Here is a 17,212-nt window from a genome sequence, read left to right as displayed (position 1 = left end):
TTTGAATTTCATTTTTATTTTGTTCAAAATATCGTGATACGTATCGTATCGTGAACTCCGTATCGAGATACGTATCGTATCGTGACCTGAGCGTATCGTTACACCCCTAATATTCATCACTATTATACATTTACGCCAGAAGAATTATTAATTATATTACATTAAATGTACATAGCGACTGATTATGATAATTGATTATCACTGTTTGTGTTCCGAACGATTTTAAGGTCTGGTAGTGTATGATGCCCGGCTTTTCTCTGTAACCATTTACAAAGTCGGCAAGTGTATGATGCCTTGTGTTTTAAAAATCTGTTCAGATTTTAAAAATCGTGTAGTGTATTCCAGCCTTAACCAGAATCAAGTATGTTTAAATTTATTAGCAATGTTGGTTCCATGAAGATCCTTTAACATCAAAAGAATCTTTCCATTCCACAAAAGGTTCTTTATAGTAAAAAACAAAAAGGTTTAGATTATTAGAATGTTCTTCACACTAAGAAAATAAAAGGTTCTTTTAAGAATGTTCACTGAAAGGTGAATGTTCTATGGCATCGCTGTGAAAACCTCCTTTAGTTTTAAGAGTGTGAGATTTTGACTCTAATCACAATCAGACGAGAAAATATAATGCGTTCTGATGAAAAACTTCCATAATTTGTCTGATGACTTTCTGAACACCAGATTCTTCAGAACTGTCTGCACACGGTTAAAGTTTTACAGAAGCCATTTCAGCGACATGAGCAATGGCTGGAGGATGTTAAACACGAATTTTCCGTATTAATCGCCGGCTAGTGAAACTGTGTAACACAAAATATTAATGCACTAAATGTCCTATAAATGTGCTTAATATTTCAGTGAATCTGTCAGCAGTGTGAAATGAGTCTTGAGAGAGGAGGGAATTTTATTACATTGTTAAGATAAAGTTTAGAGAACTCAAACAGATTAATTTCAATACAGCATGAAAAACAAGCTCTATGGCACATACTGTCCCGAATGATGCACTTCATCAGACTTTTTCATGTGTCCATGAAGTCCACGAGACTGTAGCATGTGCCATTTGTCAGTGTAGATTCAGAAGGGCTCTCGTTATGACTAGACATAAACTGACTCAAAAAATATTAAAGGTTCTGCACCTTTAAAGTCAATGTGAAATGCTGGTTGCAGTCAGTTTTACTTCCATAATCTGTGTATTTCTGAGTAAAATGGTTTTCAGTCAGAAGGGTGGGACTTCCCATATGACAAATAAGTCAATTATCATATATACAGTGGGTACGGAAAGTATTCAGACCCCCTTAAATTTTTCATTCTTTGTTATATTGCAGCCATTTGCTAAAATCATTTAAGTTTTTCCTCATTCATGTACACACAGCACCCCATATTGACAGAAAAACACAGAATTGTTGACATTTTTGCAGGTTTGTTAAAAAAGAAAAACTGAAATATCACATGGTCCTAAGTATTCAGACCCTTTGCTCAGTATTTAGCAGAAGCACCCTTTTGATCTAATACAGCCATGAGTCTTTTTGGGAAAGATGCAACAAGTTTTTCACACCTGGATTTGGGGATCCTCTGCCATTCCTCCTTGCAGATCCTCTCCAGTTCTGTCAGGTTGGATTGTAAACATTGGTGGACAGCCATTTTTAGGTCTCTCCAGAGATGCTCAATTGGGTTTAAGTCAGAGCTCTGGCTGGGCCATTCAAGAACAGTCACAGAGTTGTTATGAAGCCACTCCTTCGTTATTTTAGCTGTGTGCTTAGGGTCATTGTCTTGTTGGAAGGTAAACTTTCGGCCCAGTCTGAGTTCCGGAGCACTCTGGAGAAGGTTTTCATCCAGGATATCCCTGTACTTGGCCGCATTCATCTCGATTGCAACCAGTCGTCCTGTCCCTGCAGCTGAAAAACACCCCCACAGCATGATGCTGCCACCACCATGCTTCACTGTTGGGACTGTATTGGACAGGTGATGAGCAGTGCCTGGTTTTCTCCACACATACCGCTTAGAATTAAGCCCAAAAAGTTCTATCTTGGTCTCATCAGACCAGAGAATCTTATTTCTCACCATCTTGGAGTCCTTCAGGTGTTTTTTCCTGTGTCTTGCACTGAGGAGAGGCTTCCGTCGGGCCACTCTGCCATAAAGCCCCGACTGGTGGAGGGCTGCAGTGATGGTTGACTTTCTACAACTTTCTCCCATCTCCTGACTGCATCTCTGGAGCTCAGCCACAGTGATCTTTGGGTTCTTCTTTACCTCTCTCACCGAGGCTCTTCTCCCCCGATAGCTCAGTTTGGCCAGACGGCCAGCTCCAGGAAGGGTACTGGTCGTCCCAAATGTCTTCCATTTAAGGATTATAGAGGCCACTGGGCTCTTAGGATCATTAATTGCAGCAGAATTTTTTTGTAACCTTGGCCAGATCTGTGCCTTGCCACAATTCTGTCTCTGAGCTCTTCAGGCAGTTCCTTTGACCTCATGATTCTCATTTGCTCTGACATGCACTGTGAGCTGTAAGGTCTTATATAGACAGGTGTGTGGCTTTCCTAATCAAGTCCAATCAGTATAATCAAACACAGCTGGACTCAAATGAAGGTGTAGAACCATCTCAAGGATGATCGGAAGAAATGGACAGCACCTGAGTTAAATATATGAGTGTCACAGCAAAGGGTCTGAATACTTAGGACCATATGATATTTGAGTTTTTCTTTTTTAATAAATCTGCAAAAATGTCAACAATTCTGTGTTTTTCTGTCAATATGGGGTGCTGTGTGTACATTAATGAGGAAAAAAATGAACTTAAATTATTTTAGCAAATGGCTGCAATATAACAAAGAGTGAAAAATGTAAGGGGGTCTGGAAAATGGAATGGATTGGAAATGTATTTTCTTGCCCCTTGAAGTATATTTTGTAATATAATTAAGCATTTAAATGTTTTTAAAGGAATATATTTACATATTTGAAAAACATTTTATTAAGCTGCGCTGTTTACAACATATATAGCATATATTTAAAATATATTGTGGCCAGAAAAAATGCCATCATGAATTGACTGGATTGTTAAAAACGAATGTAAAATAACATTTCAGAGACGTACCACCAATGACGTGTGCGAAATAAGGCCAGGAACAAGTGATGCGCAAGTAATTTTGAACAATTTTGATTTCTTTCTGACTATGCACCAAGGGAATTAACAAATGAACAAGACAAGGATCCAAACCTCACAAAAGATCTCCAAAACACAACCTCACCAAACCAAAACAAACCCAGAGCTGCTACAACGTGAGTGTAGACGTTCACACAGCGAGTGCTGCGCACACATACACACACGGGGCTCGATTTAAGCTTTCTTCACACCCTTAGCTAACACCTCCTCTCCTCCAGCACCTCACATATTCTCTCTCTGTCTCACATCTCTCTTCTCACACTCCATCCATACCACCAGTCCTCGTTCTTCTCTCATTCTCTCTCTCAACACGCCCTCCGTTTTTCTCCGTCAGTAATTGGATTCTATTTTCAGGCAGCTATATGTGTCTGTCTCTTGTGTTTGTGTCTCACATCCCCTTTTCCCTGTCTCTCTCTTTCTTGCCTACATCTTGTTCTCCACTACGGCTTGTTTTGCCCCCTGGTGTTTGTCCTGCAACTACCTGAGGCCCTTTACTAGCTTAACCAGATGAGCCGGTGCCAGTTCAGCCCTATGCCAGCTCATTAATTAAATCAAATTTGACCTTCTTTACATTATTAATACATGTTCCTGGTCCTACGGTGCAGGATGAAAGAAATTTTTTTTAAATGTAAGATAATGAATAAGAAGATAATATCAAGTAACAGTCAAATAGTCATTGTTTAAGGCCTTTCTAGCTGTCTTGCTAGTAGTTAATGAGTAATTTAATGCCGGTGAATGTGATAAAGGTTACAGAAATAATAACGAATTAGGATCAATTTGAAAAACAAGCAGAACCATTGGGATGCTCTGAATGGTAAAATTGACCTTCATTCTTCACATCCACATCAAAAAGACTCAAAAATTGAAGTATGCTGCCTTCAAGTCATGTGATTTTATTTCTTACTTTTGCTTTTTGAAATCTGACTAGCCATTTGGGATCCTTAAACTTTTACTTGGTGTTGGATTTCAACATGCAACACTCTAATAAATGCTGGGTTAAAAACAACCCAAGTTTGCAAGAATATGCTCATTTAATCAGTTTATATGGTCACAGGTTTGTGCATCAATTTCACACCTAACATGCATCCTTTGCTCTTCATTATGATGCAGAACCATTAAAAAGGTCTCCTGTGGTTGCTGGGAAATGAAAAGTGAGAAATGCATCTGTTTTGCACCCAAAATCACTTGCGTGTCACATTGTATTTGAAGGCAGTATCTCCTCATAAAATATCCAGTTTCACATAAAAATATGTCACATTACAAAAATAAAATGGGATGCGAATGCCTTTTCATGCTGACTCCAGTATCAGGATGGTTTTCCTCCACTGGAGCAAGTTTGTGTTATGTTCCATCAACTTTTTATTACATTCAGCACTAAATCACTCTGAAAAGTTGTTCTGTTTAATGACTTTTTAAAAAATATTCACTGACAGAAACTGTCAGGGGGAGAAAAAAAGTGCAAATATTGTATCTTTAGGGGAACAGCAGCTTGACACTTGTCACTTATCTACCCTTAGAAAGTGCATATTAGTACCTTAGAGTAGTAATATGTACCCTTAAGGTACTACTATGAACCATTTAGGGCTAAATAAGATGTCCCTTTAAGGCATGGGTGTCCTAACTTGCTTCTGGAGGGCCACGTCCTGCAGAGTTTAGCCCCAATACACCTGCCTGAAAGTTTCTAGAATGCCTAGTATGCTTTGATTAGCTGGTTCAGGTGAGTTTAATTGGGACTGGAGCTAAACTCTTCAGGACAGTCGCCCTCCAGGAGCAGGTTTGGACACCTCTGTTTTAAATGTTACGAGCTGTTGTACCCTAAAGGTAAAATTCTGCTCGGATTAGACTAGCTAAAACAGGGAAGAGTAGCCAGGAAATGTTTAGAGGAATCATGCGTGCAGCTCAGGTGAAACTCACTGTGAAGTTTCCGAGGTGAATTTGACACAGTTTTTAGATCAAAGTGAAACAGGGCTAATGAGAGAAAGAGAGGATGTAATTGCAAAAGGGAGGGGAGGAGAGGACAAAAGAATGACGGATGAACTAGCGTAGTTGGTTGGCTGCTGAAGAAACTCAGGGGGCCGTGGCGTTACTTAAAACGAGTGTCGCAAGACACGACGGGCAAAGTTAAGAGAAGAAAGGGAGGAGAGGCATGTGCGAGGAGTAGACAGAGATGGGGGGCTCTCAACAGACCAAAAAGCAGTCTCCCGCAAGAACCGGTGGCAGCCGACTGACGCCACACACGCCGCGGCACGCACATGCGCACGGCCGTTCAGGGCAGACCCGACACACACCGCGATCCAGTCAGGCACGCACGGGAGCGACACGCAAGCAGGCCGTACATGCCTCCCAGACGCACACGCACGCTCGCCGCCGCTCATCGTCCTCTCAAGGCAGTCTCGCTCGGGCCGGAAACGGACACGCGCACCTGCAGGTTCACGCAGACCAGGGCGGCTGCGGTCTCTTCTGCTACCTGTGTTACAGTGGCTACTGCCTCTGTCTGATGCTTCTTTCCTTCTTTCTCCTTCTCCTCCTATCCCCACCTACATCTCGCACTCCTCCTCCTCCTCCTCCTCCTCCTTCTTCCTCTCCTCTACCCCCTTCTCCATCTGACGACACTATCTTTTCATTGTCCCTTTCCTCTCTGGCCATTCCATTCTGTCCCCTGAACCTCTCGTCCTCCTCCGTGTCGCCTCTTCTATCCTCAACCAACTCTCTGACTTTCCTTCATCCGGATTCGGAACTTATTCCCTTCAACTTGTCGTCTCCTCTTTCTCCATGCCCCTCTGCGTCCCCTGATCCTCCTCCGACCCCTTCCAAATCCTCCTCGGATCCTTCTCCTCAACCCCGGCCTTTTGTTCTTGTCCCGCCTTCTCTCCTCGTCCTTCCTCGCCCCTCCCTCTGTCGATCCCGCCCTTCCTCGTCTCGCTCCTTGCCCTCCCTCTTGCTCTGCCCGCACAGTTTGTCCGACCACACCCTCTCCTCGACCGAGACCTTGGACCACATACCCTCCATGGGGGCAACGCCTCGGCCCCGCACGTTGTTGCGTCAGCAGAGCCTCCAGCAGCCCTTAATCCAGGCTCCGGCCCCAAATTTGGCCAGCAGGCCGCCCATCTCCCAGAGTTTGGGTCAGCTGCACACCCAACCCGGTAGCGGAGGGGGTGGCGCGGGGCCTGGAGGAGGGGGCGGGGCCGGCTCAAGGAACTCCAGGGGCGGCCCGGCAGGGGACGGAGCTTCACGCTATAGGTCAGGAGGTGCCGGGGGGCGGGCCTCTCATGGGAACGCTGGCAGCGTGGATCACATGATGGGTCAGATAAAGAAACGAGGCCTGGATGTTAAATCCTTCCTGTAAGTCACTTCCTGTCCTGTGCATGCCTTTTTGCCCTGTATTTGCATGTTTTCCTAACTTTATCAGTCTTTTCTAAGTAATGTTCACCCAAAAATGACAGTTCTGACATCATGTACTCGCCCTCATGTCGTTCCAAACTCATATTTCAGTAGAAAAGAAAAAGAGAAGTTTAGCAGAATGTTCACGCTGCTCTTTTCCATAAAAATCAACACATACTGCTACTACAGCCTGTAAAGCTACAAAAATGACAAAAGAAGCACCTTAAAAGGGATATAGTTTTCTTTTTTACTGTTTTGCAAGTCTTTTGAAGCCCTATGGTAGCTTTATATGAGGTGCAGACCAAAATTTAAGCCGTTATTTACAACGAATGCTTGCCCCGATTTTATCTGTGTTCTTGTATATCTAATTATAGCATGGAAAGTCTCATAGATTTCATATCAATACTTGAATTTTTGTCTGTTTCTTGTACAAATACATCATGCGAGTTAGAGTATAGTTAGAAGGACTACTTTTACGGTGCTTTTTTTGTCCTCAAAAGTGTGCGTCATCATTCATTTTCATTGTAAGGAAAAGAGCAGCGTCACTGTAAGTCACCATTCTCCAAAACATCTTTTTGTATTCCATGAAAATACATTTTTGGGTGAAACAAAAGCATTTAAATCTGTGCATTATTTGAGAAATATACACCGGGTCAGTCCCCTTTCTCTGAGATGCTTTATTAATACTATCAATACTAGCCCTGCTTTAGTATGTGGTAATAAAAGAGCTTTTAAAAGAGTGTAAATGTCCCAGAGTTCAGCTGAAAATGATCTGCGTGCCTCTTCTTGTCTCTGTTCTTGCACCTCTGTCTCTCTTTCTCTTCACCAGTATGTCTCCAGACCCTGTCAGACAGTTGTTCATTCTGTCACACTATATTTCAGCCCCGCAGCAGGATATTATCCCCCTCCCTCAGCGTTCTGCACTGATCTGCTGTTTTGTGACGTTCTGTTTTATATGGCTGAATATTGCCTTGTGTGCGGTCTGCCTCAGCTGGTTTAAATACGTCACATTTTAGGACCTCAGGGGACCGCTGGAGATATGGTACCAGGACTAATGTAATGTATGTATGTCAGCACATATATATGTGTTTGGGTATGTGTTTGCCTGTGTGTGAGTGTGTTCATGAATGTTTAATGGACTTTCTTTTGCATTTAAAGGTATAGTTCACCCAAAAATGAAAATTATCCCATAAAGCCATCCTAGGTGTATATGACTATCTTCTTTCAGATGAACACAATTGGCATTATATTAAATAATATCCTGGCACTGAATAGTGGCCGAGTTTTTGAAACTTTGGAAGGGTGACCTCCGACCCGACGTATGCCGTAGGCGTAGCGTAAGCCTAGGTGAGAATTGCCAAGGATAGAGCAGAGGATAGAGCAAAACAAAACACCGGTCACGAATAAGAAGTCCAAAACGAGAAAAATGTTAAAGGATTTCGATATAAGAGAAAAGGAGCTATGTCATATTTCGGGTCAGAGGTCACCGGAACTCAACTTTCTCGTGAACGAGCGAACGGCCGTTACCGGAAGCCAGTGATTATAGTTTATAATGTTTTAAACATGGATGGGTCATTGACGATTAAGGTTTTTAAAAGTGTAAAAAAACATAATGTAGATATAATTAATTTTAAGTTTTATTAAGTGTTAACAACGAGATTATGTGTTTTTTATAATCAATTAACACTGTTTTTGTCATTTTGTACAAGATGGATGAAATTTGATTTACCTAAAATTTCGGTTTTAGCAAATGACACTTTTGGTTATAGCGAATGACGATATTTTCAAACAATGCTGATATCTAGCTAGCAAAAGGACAATCAAACATTTTATATTTAGTACGAGTTTTTTTTAATTATTACAACATTTTCCATGTTTTATAGCGGTTGTGCCGAATGACCTGATGTTTCGGGACATGCGTATGATCAAGTGAAAACATGAATTTTTCAAATAGTTAAAAGAGAGTTAGTTACTTTGCTTCATGACCATGTGTTCCTTTGCAGGTGTCTGAATGATGTCACATCCTGTCACATGTTGATATATGATATATATAAAATCATGCCAGAATAAAAAATATATACATTTATTACATGTTAAGATATTATAATCACAAATGAAATGGATGTATTGACATTTGGACGGTTAAACCGAATGACCTTTTGGCACTTCAAAATCTTTAAAATACCTTTATATGTAGCAAAATATGTAAATGACATTTGAAATCTGCAGCGGAGTAAAACATAACTTTAATGTATGTCTTTTTTCTTAAATAAACTATGTCATATACTGTTGTACGGAAGAGGATTAGGGCCAAGCAATAATACAAAAAAAAAACCATCTCGAGATTAAAGTTGTTGAATTACGAGAAAAAACTCGTTAAATTTCGAGAAAAAAGTCGAGATAAAATGTTGAGAATAAACTCATTAAATTACGAGAAAAAACTCGTTAAATTTCGAGAAAAAATGGAGATAAAATGTTGAGTATAAAGTCATTAAATTACGAGAAAAAGTTGTTAAATTACGAGAACAAATTCGTTAAATTATGAGAAAATTTTAAATTTCGAGAAAAAAGTTGAGATAAATGTTGAGAATAAAGTAATTAAATTATGAGAATAAAGTCATTAAATTACGAGAAAAAGTCGTTAAATTACGAGAACAAATTCGTTAAATTATGAGAAAATGTTAAATTTCGAGAAAAAAGTCGAGATGTTGAGAATAAAGTCATTAAATTATGAGAATAAGGTCATTAAATTACGAGAAAAAGTCGTTAAATTACGAGAACAAATTCGTTAAATTATGAAAAAAATGTTAAATTTCGAGAAAAAAGTCGAGATAAATGTTGAGAATAAAGTCATTAAATTATGAGAATAAACTCATTAAATTACGAGAAAAAACTCGTTAAATTTCGAGAAAAAATGGAGATAAAATGTTGAGTATAAAGTCATTAAATTACGAGAAAAAGTTGTTAAATTACGAGAACAAATTCGTTAAATTATGAGAAAATTTTAAATTTCGAGAAAAAAGTTGAGATAAATGTTGAGAATAAAGTAATTAAATTATGAGAATAAAGTCATTAAATTACGAGAAAAAGTCGTTAAATTACGAGAACAAATTCGTTAAATTATGAGAAAATGTTAAATTTCGAGAAAAAAGTCGAGATGTTGAGAATAAAGTCATTAAATTATGAGAATAAGGTCATTAAATTACGATAAAAAGTCGTTAAATTACGAGAACAAATTCGTTAAATTATGAGAAAATGTTAAATTTCGAGAAAAAAGTCGAGATAAATGTTGAGAATAAAGTCATTAAATTATGAGAATAAAGTCATTAAATTAAGAGAAAAAACTCGTTAAATTTAGAGAAAAAAGTCGATAAAATGTTGACAATAAAGTCATTAAATTAAGAGCAAACACTCGTTAAATTTCGAGAAAAAGTCAAGATAAAATGTTGAGAATAAAGTCATTAAATTACGAGAAAAAAGTCGTTAAATTACGAGAACAAATTTGTTGAATTGTGAGAAAATGCCGTTAAATGTTGAGAATAAAGTCGAGATAAATGTTGAGAATAAAGTCATTAAATTATGAGAATAAAGTCATTAAATTACGAGAAATAAGTCGTTAAATTACGAGAACAAATTCGTTGAATTACGAGAAAATTTCGTTAAATTTCGAGAAAAAAGTCGAGATAAATGTTGAGAATAAAGTCATTAAATTATGAGAATAAAGTTGTTAAATTATGAGAACAAATTCGTAATTTAATGACTTTAATGACTTTATTCTCAACATTTTATCTCAACTTTTTTCTCGAAATTTAACAACTTTAATCTCGAGATGGTTTTATTTTTTTATTATTGCTTGGCCCTAATCCTCTTATTTTTTGTTGCTTTACAGTTCACGTTATGCCTTCATTCTAAGCAGAAGAAGTACCTTGATTTATTTCCCCCCAAAATAACTTATTTTGTGTTTCATGGATAAAAAAGAAAGTCATGTGGAGTTTGGAACAAAATGAGGATGAATAAAATACATCCCTTTAATATCCCTTTTGTTTTTAAACAGGGTTGTTTATTCATTGGGAAAGTCTGAAACACAATGCCCTAGAATAGCTGTGACTTATTGAGTGCGCAGGACAGCAGACTATCAACTGACCGCAGCGTATAATGACCGCTTGACAGGGGCTACAGTTCTTCAATGGACGCTCTAGCTGGTTAATATAACAGCGTTTAACTCCGTCTCTATAGATCTCTCCGGCTGCTACGGCGTGACCTGCGAGGAAAGGGAGGGCAGGTCTCCGCTTAAATGACAAACAATTAACGCGACTGAACATCATCTAATTTCCCAAGATTATCCACACGTGCACACACAGCAAATCAGCGTGATTGATGGATTTCATGGTTCTCAAGTGATGTAACATGGTTGAATTTGTAATCCTGCTTCAGTTGTGTGTAAGCGACGTTTGGCTCTGTTGTGACGTATTTAATTGAATTATAATAGATGCTTTCCTGAAGTGGGTCGGTGTGAGAAAAGGCCTGTAATTTTCATATTTAAATACAGCGATTCAGTGATGAATAGCTAGGGGTCTTCACACGCTGCTAGGTCAACAGCTTATTATGACAGGTTTGAAAAAGAATTCCTACGAATGCCATTATGGCAGTCAAACCTGTGCCTCACGATATTTATACTCTTCAGATACACTTCTTGTATTTATTTGATCCACATTCTTCTTTCGTCATCCTGCTGTTTATCATTCGCTCATTTTGTCCAGAGTTTGAAGGGGTATTTTGGATGTTATTTTATTATTATTTATATACTGCTTTGATTTAGCATTTATTTTTATAGTTTCAGTTTTAATTTTAGTTTAAGTATTAGTAATTTTAGTTTTTTTTAATCTAGTATTCATATTTTATATTTATTTATTTTATTTCAGCTTTATTTAATTACTTTCAACAGTTTTTAATAGATTTGGTTTTAATTAACAACACTTGGAGTAGTGCATCCAAAAATGAAAATTCTGTCATCATTTACTCACTGTCATGTCGTTCCAAACCTGTATGAAACTTTTTGGACCAAAAAAGTACTATAGAAGTAGTTATAATGTCAAAATTAATGTCATTTTTTGCCATTTTTGCATCTTGGCAGCCTCTTAAAACTTTTTTTATATGATTTTTTTAATATGATTTAGAGCTGCACGATTCTGGATAAACTGAGAATCATGATTTTTTTTGTTTCAAATAAAGATTGCAATTCTACGGAAGAGGATTAGGGCCAAGCAATAATAAAAAAAATAAAACCATCTTGAGATTAAAGTTGTTAAATTTTGAGAAAAAACTCATTAAATTACGAGAAAAAAGTTGTTAAATTATGAGAACAAAATTCGTAAAATTACTCGTAATCGTTCTCGTAATTTAATGACTTTTTTCTCATTATTTAATGAGTTTATTCTCAACATTTTATCTCAACTTTTTTCTCGAAATTTAACAACATTTTTCTCATAATTTAACAAATTTGTTCTCGTTATTTAATGACTTTTTTCTCGTAATTTAATGACTTTATTCTCAACATTTTATCTCGACTTTTTTCTCGAAATTTAACGAGTTTTTTTCTCGTAATTTAACGAGTTTATTCTCAACATTTTATCTCGACTTTTTTCTCGAAATTTAACGAGTTTTTTTTCTCGTAATTTAACGAGTTTATTCTCAACATTTTATCTCGACTTTTTTCTCGAAATTTAACGAGTTTTTTTCTCGTAATTTAACGAGTTTATTCTCAACATTTTATCTCGACTTTTTTCTCGAAATTTAACGAGTTTTTTTCTCGTAATTTAACGAGTTTATTCTCAACATTTTATCTCGACTTTTTTCTCGAAATTTAACGAGTTTTTTTCTCGTAATTTAACGAGTTTATTCTCAACATTTTATCTCGACTTTTTTCTCGAAATTTAACGAGTTTTTTTCTCGTAATTTAACGAGTTTATTCTCAACATTTTATCTCGACTTTTTTCTCTAAATTAAACAATTTTTTTCTCGTAATTTAACGAGTTTATTCTCAACATTTAATCTAGACTTTTTTCTCAAAATTTAACAAGTTTTTTCTTGAAATTAACAACTTTAATCTCAAGATGGTTTTATTTTTTTATTATTGCTTGGCCCTAATCCTCTTCCGTACGATTCCTCCACGATTCTGAACAGATAAAAACAAACAAAAAAAATAACAACGTGTTTTTCTATAGGTTCTGACAAAATATGAATTACTGCTGTCTAATTGAAAATGTTTAATTAATAAGAAAGTTTTTTTTTTTTTTTTTTTTTTTATTAAATCGGTTGAATGAATGATTCAATGACTCCACTTGTTTCATTACTGGATGAATCAGTGTTTTTGAACGAATCTCTTGAATGAACAATTCAATGACAAATACATTTTTAACAGTCACTTGTCGCCACCTAGTGGTGTAACAATGTAATTGACACAACCGTCAAGCACCAGGTCACTCTATTTTGATCACTACAGAACACATCAGTGTTTATATGCGAAAAATAAACTTTTATCTGAGTATTTCTGTGATTCTTTGAGTGTTTGTAACAAAGAGACTGTGTGGTTGAAAAGACTATGAAGCTCTTTAATACCTAAACATGACAACTGCTCTGTCTGGATCAGCACGAGCACAGATTTGAATGTTCCTGTATGATTTCATCAAAGGTTTAATAGAAGCTCATGAACATTAAGTGGGTGAGTAAATGAATTTTGTGTGAACTATTCTGTAAAAGTTTGGTTATACATGTTTGTTTCCACGGTGTGCATTTGAAAGTGTTTGAACGCAGGCAGGTGTTGAGGTTAAAGTCTTTGCTACAGATTCACGTTAACCCTGAAGCATTGATTTTCTGTCTTCTGAATCATTAATCTCAAAATGGATTGTTACTCCAGGACAGAGAATGAAAAGAAGCAGAACGAAAGTGAGGAAATATGGGGTTTTGTCAGAGGTTCAGAATAGCATACAACCATACTATTGCTGCAGTTTGCTGTGCACAGGTTTTGTATGCATTTTTTATGCACACTGTATGCATTGAATAACAGATGACCTACAACATTTCCAATACTGATAACTGTAATCCAGTACAGTATGCATTGTTAAATGTTTCAAACTGTTTCTCATCACATGAAAGGACTACATTGCATATAATGTTCAGTGTTCACCCATAAATACATCAGATTATTTCACCTTTTTTATTCTACACCTCAAATTTTGGCAGTTTGATCAAATAATGAGCTAGAGAAAGAGACGAAATAGAGTCAGTAGCCAAAGTTGCGAATTTAACTTATGCGCAAAATCAGAATATTGCATTTAACATTTGCAAATAAAGCACCATTTCCGTCCTATGCGTCCAAAATTGTCACTTCCCGAGAAATTGGTGCAAAAAATGGAAGTTGCTGCAACCCCTGAAGCCACTGTGGCTCTTTTTTAATACATTATAAATGACTGAGTGCACAGAAGAAACACAATAAGGGGGGTCCCCCGGTAAAAATTGCGTTCCAGGGTGGTAAAACCCGCATTTTTGGCAGCATTCCCCTGTTAAAATTCTCTTTGCAGGGGCTAAATATTATGTTATTTGGGGTCGCTTCAACCCGCACATATGAAAAACAACCCGCGGCAACAGTGTTAAATTAGCCCAATTTGGCAACACTGGGGAGGGAATTAAACCACATCATTCTGATGACAGACTTTGGCTCAGGCACAGGGTTGCCAGGTTTTCACATCAAAACCCGCCCAACTGCTAGTCAAAACTAGCTCAAAGCTAGCCCAATCGCATATCGTAAAAAAATTGTGTGCCGTGAAGTAAAATCCACATTTTTGCTGGGATTCCACTGGTAAAATTCGCATTCCAGGGGCTAAATATCATGTTATTTGGGGTCGCTTCATCCCGTGGATGTGAAAAACAACCCACAGCAACAGTGAAAAAGTGGCCCAATTCCACGGGAAAACCACATTTCAGAATAACCAAACCAACGTTTGAGATGCTGTGCGATGTGATTTGTCCTGGTTAGTCCAGTTATCCAATCACGTCCTCTGTTGAGGCAAAGTCACGTGAGTTTTTGTTGGAATTATTTGGTAAATGTGTTTCCATTGTAGTTTATGTGAATGTCTTCTTATCCGATAAAAAAAATAATGCACAATTTTTAGAATTTATGCACATCTTTGCATTTCCATCCAGCATCCATTCCATCCGATATCTTAAAATTAGCATAAAAATAGGTGGATTTAAACATAGTGAATGATATCGCTTTGGGTTCAAATATAAAGTCACGTTAAATGCAGTTTGCATACTTAACATTTTACAAATGGTGTAGATCCTCTAGTAACTTCATACATACAGAATTCACAAACTGTGAACAATGTGCATACTGCAAAAATAGTATGGAAGTACGCCAGTTAGAAAACATCCGTGTTCCGTTTATGCTGGGAAGACTAAATATTTCATCTCCGCTAGTTTAAGGGGGATGTCATTGACACACATACATGGCCTTGGGTCTGACATAGAGACGGAAAAGGAGAACAAGAAAGGGAAGGCGAAAGAAAGAGCGAGAGGAAGGGGGAGGTGGGGTGTAATTGAGGGTTGTTGGTGTGTTATCAGTGGTCAGCGACAGTCCTGTTAACATCCCAGAACATTCGCCGTCCGGCTCTCACCGGAAAAGTGCCTCTTTTTATTGCTTTGACAATAATGATTCCTGTCTGTTGTGGGCGCATGAGTATGTGCTGTACGTGTGCGAGTGTGTAGTCACACCAGCCAGGAGCTATTTTTTGCAGCCATTAAATTCTGAAAGGCAAAAATAGCAGGAGTGTGCCAAAATGGAGGGAAGCCCAGGAGAATATGAAGGAACGGATGGATTTACAGCAGGAGAGAGAGGGGAAAAAATGGAAGATGGGGAAGTGGAGGGGGGTGAAAAGAGTATTAAAACCACTTTAGATACGAGGAGAAGGAAAGGAAGAGGAGAACGAGAGATCATAATGCCATATGACGAGATTAGAATTTAAAGGAATAGTTCACCTGAAAATGAAAATACTGTCACCGTTTACTCACTTTCATGTCGTTTCTGTGGAAAATAAAGGGATATTTCAAAACATGTACGCCATTGGGATGTAAAAAAAAATTTCCCAAAATTAACTTAATAAATAAAGTATGTAATTAATCAAAAAAATAACAGTAAAAACTATTGAAGCATAATTTACAATATGAAAAATGGATATTAATTTTTGGAGATTTACTAAAGATGACATTTATGATGACAGATGTGTATAATATAAAATACTATGGAGAAACATTGAATTTGCAACATTTGCTATATATATATATATACATACACACACACACTCACACACACACACACACATATATATATATGTGAACTGTTCCTTTAAGATCAGGAGGGACAGAGGAAAGCTTTCAAAAGCTGTTTAAGAGGAGTTTAATAGCAGGATATTAGAGAAAGGTCCAGGCTCAGAGATGAGGGGGATTTGTAAGAAGAGAGAAAAATGAAGAATGTAAGAAAGAGGAGAGGAGAGAGGCTGAGCAGTGACCCAGAAAGCAGCAGCTCAGTGCTGACACCTCACACACACTGCACTCTCAAATAGAAACAATTAGTCCAGATCTCTCTAACGGGCCTCAATTAAGGCTGAGGAGAGAGAGAGAGGGGGATGAAAACACCAGTGAAAGAGGGAGACGGTGAGACAGGTGCAGTGAGAGGATGCAGACGATGTGTTGAGTGACGAGGACAGTAAATCGATGTGTGTGTGTGCGAGAGAATGTGAGTTTGAGCGTTTATGGGCCTGTTTACACCAAGAGTAGCTTTAAACGCGATGGGAATGACTGGAGAATCTGTATTTCGCAAAACTGTTTGATACATATTCTTTGATTCGAATACTTGAATTTGCATTCTTGTGCTTTAATTCAAAGTACAACCAATTTCACATTAAACAATAATAATAATAATGCAAACTTGTCGTAATGATTTTTCTTTGTTTAACCCTTTTGAGTCAAAAATGACAGAATGTTTTATTTCAATTAATTGATTGTACAATATTTTAGTTTGTTTATGTTTTTTAATTTATATTTTGTATTTTTAGTGGATTCGATGGTACTAAATTATATTTATGCAGTAGTTATAATCCATTTATTCACTTTTTGAGCATAGACCTGAAAAATAAATTTCCAACGTAAACTGTTGTAAATCTTGATTGCTTTGGACCACAGACTTAAGTTTAGACCTTTTATAAACTGAGTTTTTCTTCATTCGTTTAAAAAAAATGCAAAAACACGCTATGAAGCACTGTCATGAGTATGCCAAACCAACAGGTGGCAATGCAACCCTAACCGTAAAGCCATGTTGGCCAATCAGAAGCCTGGAAAAAAGGTTATTACCGGTTCCCGTTCTGACGTCACAAGCCAAAATCTCTGGTTTCACCATCTACATGACAACACTACAACTGGAGTTTCTAAAAATCTTTACCCTGGCAGGAGTTTTTCAGTGACCGGATACTGCGTTTGCGTGTGGACAAAAGGCTGCGGTTTTGAAAATACCTGTGTTCGTGTGGACAGGGCCTTAGTTTCTTTTAAAGACGATACTTGGCAGATTGTTGCTGATGTGAAAAAATGTAAAAAAGTGTTTTTACATTTTATTATTATGAAATTTTTTTCAGA

The 17,212-nt window shown here is 37.5% G+C and overlaps 1 protein-coding gene across 3 annotated transcripts in view; it reads left to right on the top strand.

Annotated features, from left to right (window-relative positions):
• syt7a (synaptotagmin VIIa) overlaps positions 1-17,212 on the top strand; it is a 172,826-nt gene that overhangs the window by 109,285 nt on the left and 46,329 nt on the right. Inside the window, exon 1 of one of the 3 annotated variants that reach the window (XM_067379723.1) lies at positions 6,357-6,487. The exons of the other annotated variants lie outside the window; for them this stretch is intronic. Within the exon in view, the coding sequence (XP_067235824.1) occupies positions 6,441-6,487 (47 nt within the window). The 5' untranslated portion in view covers positions 6,357-6,440. Of the gene's footprint in view, positions 1-6,356; positions 6,488-17,212 lie in introns of those variants that run through there. 3 annotated transcript variants of the gene reach the window in all.

Source organism: Chanodichthys erythropterus, chromosome 24, assembly GCF_024489055.1.
Source record: "Chanodichthys erythropterus isolate Z2021 chromosome 24, ASM2448905v1, whole genome shotgun sequence".
NCBI lineage: Eukaryota > Metazoa > Chordata > Actinopteri > Cypriniformes > Xenocyprididae > Chanodichthys > Chanodichthys erythropterus.
Note: the sequence above shows the minus strand (reverse complement) of the source record. Positions and strands in the feature narration are given on the sequence as shown.